The 2,003-nt window shown below is 49.3% G+C and overlaps 1 protein-coding gene across 1 annotated transcript; it reads right to left on the bottom strand.

The window, feature by feature from the left end:
- Positions 1-238: 238 nt before the first annotated feature.
- htr1d (5-hydroxytryptamine (serotonin) receptor 1D, G protein-coupled) lies at positions 239-1,366 on the bottom strand. The gene has a single exon (XM_063007878.1). The coding sequence runs from the start codon at positions 1,364-1,366 to the stop codon at positions 239-241; it is 1,128 nt and encodes a 375-aa protein (XP_062863948.1).
- Positions 1,367-2,003: the final 637 nt, after the last annotated feature.

Below are 2,003 nucleotides of genomic sequence, written 5' to 3'. Positions count from 1 at the left end.
CTGTAGTGATGAGCAAGTTGATGTACTGTAGCTTAGTGAAACCAGAACTTTCAGCCAAGAAAAAAAGGTAGCAGCAGCTTCAGGAGGCTTCCAGAATGATCCTGGAATTTTTTTCCTCTTCTTGCATGCTGTCCAGTAGCTTCTCAACATCATTCAGCTCCTGTGCAACCAAGATGCCCCAGCTGGTTAGATAAGCAGCTGAGCAAACAAAAAAAAATCCCAGAAAAAAATTGTGTCATCAGCAGCATCTCTTGAGCTTGACGAGTTTTTGGAAGGCCTGCCTGAATTCGTCGTTGAAGACGGTGTAAATGACCGGGTTTATGAGCGAGTTCAGATACCCGAGCCAGGTGAAGAAATCGAAGAGCGCCGGATGGAACCAGCAGCCTTTACAGATGGCCATGACCAGCGTCCCCACGAAGAACGGCAGCCAGCAGATAATGAACGCTCCGAGGATGATCCCCAGAGTCTTCGTGGCTTTCTTCTCCCTCGCCGCACAGAGCCGCTTCCGTTCGAGCATGCTGTCCGCCAGCTTGACCTTCACGCTGTTCGTAAAGAGCGGCGACCCTCCACCTTCAGCGTGGAGATGCTGAAGATGCCCCTCATGGATGGACGAGGAGTTGAGCGAGCAGAGCGACGACCCGGCCGACGTCTGGATGAGCTGAGCCGTGGTGAAGCGCTTGGCCGAGGGCGTCGGCGGCTTGAAGATGCGGCTGCGCGCGGCCACGTAGATGCGCCCGTACAGGATGACGAGGAGCACGGTGGGGACGTAGAAGGCGCCGAAGGTGGAGTAGAGCGTGTACGAGATCTGATCTGTATTGACCATGCATTCAGTCAACTCCTCGTGCGCCTTGGCTTGCCTCCAGAAGAGCGGCGGGAGGGAGATGGAGATGGAGATGACCCACACGACGGCGATCATCAGGGCCGCCCGCCGCGTCGTCCGCTTCTTGGAGTACTGCAGGGCGTCGGTGATGGCCCAGTAGCGGTCCAGCGCGATGACGCACAGGTGCAGGATGGACGCCGTGCAGAAGGTGATGTCCGACGAGAGCCAGATGTCACAGACCACCTGACCCAGGGTCCAGGTCTTGCTCACCGTGTATAGGATGCTGATGGGCATTACCAGGATGGAAACCAGCAGGTCGGTCAGGGCCAGCGAGCCGATCAGGAAGTTTGCCGGCGTGTGCAGCTTGTGCGTCAGGACGATGGTGGCGATCACAAAGCCGTTGGACAGCACGGTGGCCAGCGTGACCAGGGCCAGTAGGACCGAGAGCGAGATCTGGAGACCCAGGAGCGTCGCGTCGTCCCACGGCCGCGAGTCGGACGCGTTAGGGAGCAAACGCTCTGCGGTTTCGTTCCACTGATCCGTCATGTTGCGGTGATGCCGCTCATAGTGACGTGCAGTGATCAAACCGGCGAGAACGATGCAGTTTGTATGAGGAGCGTGATGAAGACGACAGGGTTATCATATATAATAACATTAAATAATTAAAGTGACACATTTTCTTGCAATAAAAAGTGTTTAAATTATATATAAAAAATTTTTTAAAATTAAAATCTATCACTAAGCTAAATGACAATAAATTCTCTATAAGAAAAAAATAATTCAGATTTTATTTAGACTATTAAAAATAATGGAAAAAATAAGAATCAAATAAAAAATGGGATTTCAAATACATAAAAATTGGACTAAAATATCTCAAAAAAAAAAAAAAAAAAAAAAAAACAATTACAAATATATTCTGTATAACACTTATTTACATAATAAATAATGCTTTTTATTCCAAAAATTTTTTTTTCTGTTGCACTGAAATTCACTGGACGTTTCGGTTCTGGTTCCGTTCAAGTATCTTCCAGGTCGATCCACGTTTACGCTCCACAAATATCAGAAATAAACCCGCCGCTGTTGTTTAGATTAACGGTTAAAAGCTGCTCCAAAGATCCAGCACGGCATCGGGACCGGTTCGCTCTCTGATGCCAGTCTTTAATCCTGATGGAGAGTCCTGGAG

This window comes from Trichomycterus rosablanca, chromosome 13 (genome assembly GCF_030014385.1).
Source record: "Trichomycterus rosablanca isolate fTriRos1 chromosome 13, fTriRos1.hap1, whole genome shotgun sequence".
Lineage (NCBI taxonomy): Eukaryota > Metazoa > Chordata > Actinopteri > Siluriformes > Trichomycteridae > Trichomycterus > Trichomycterus rosablanca.
The sequence above is the reverse complement of the archived record's forward strand: the minus strand, read 5'-3'. Positions and strand labels throughout refer to the sequence as shown.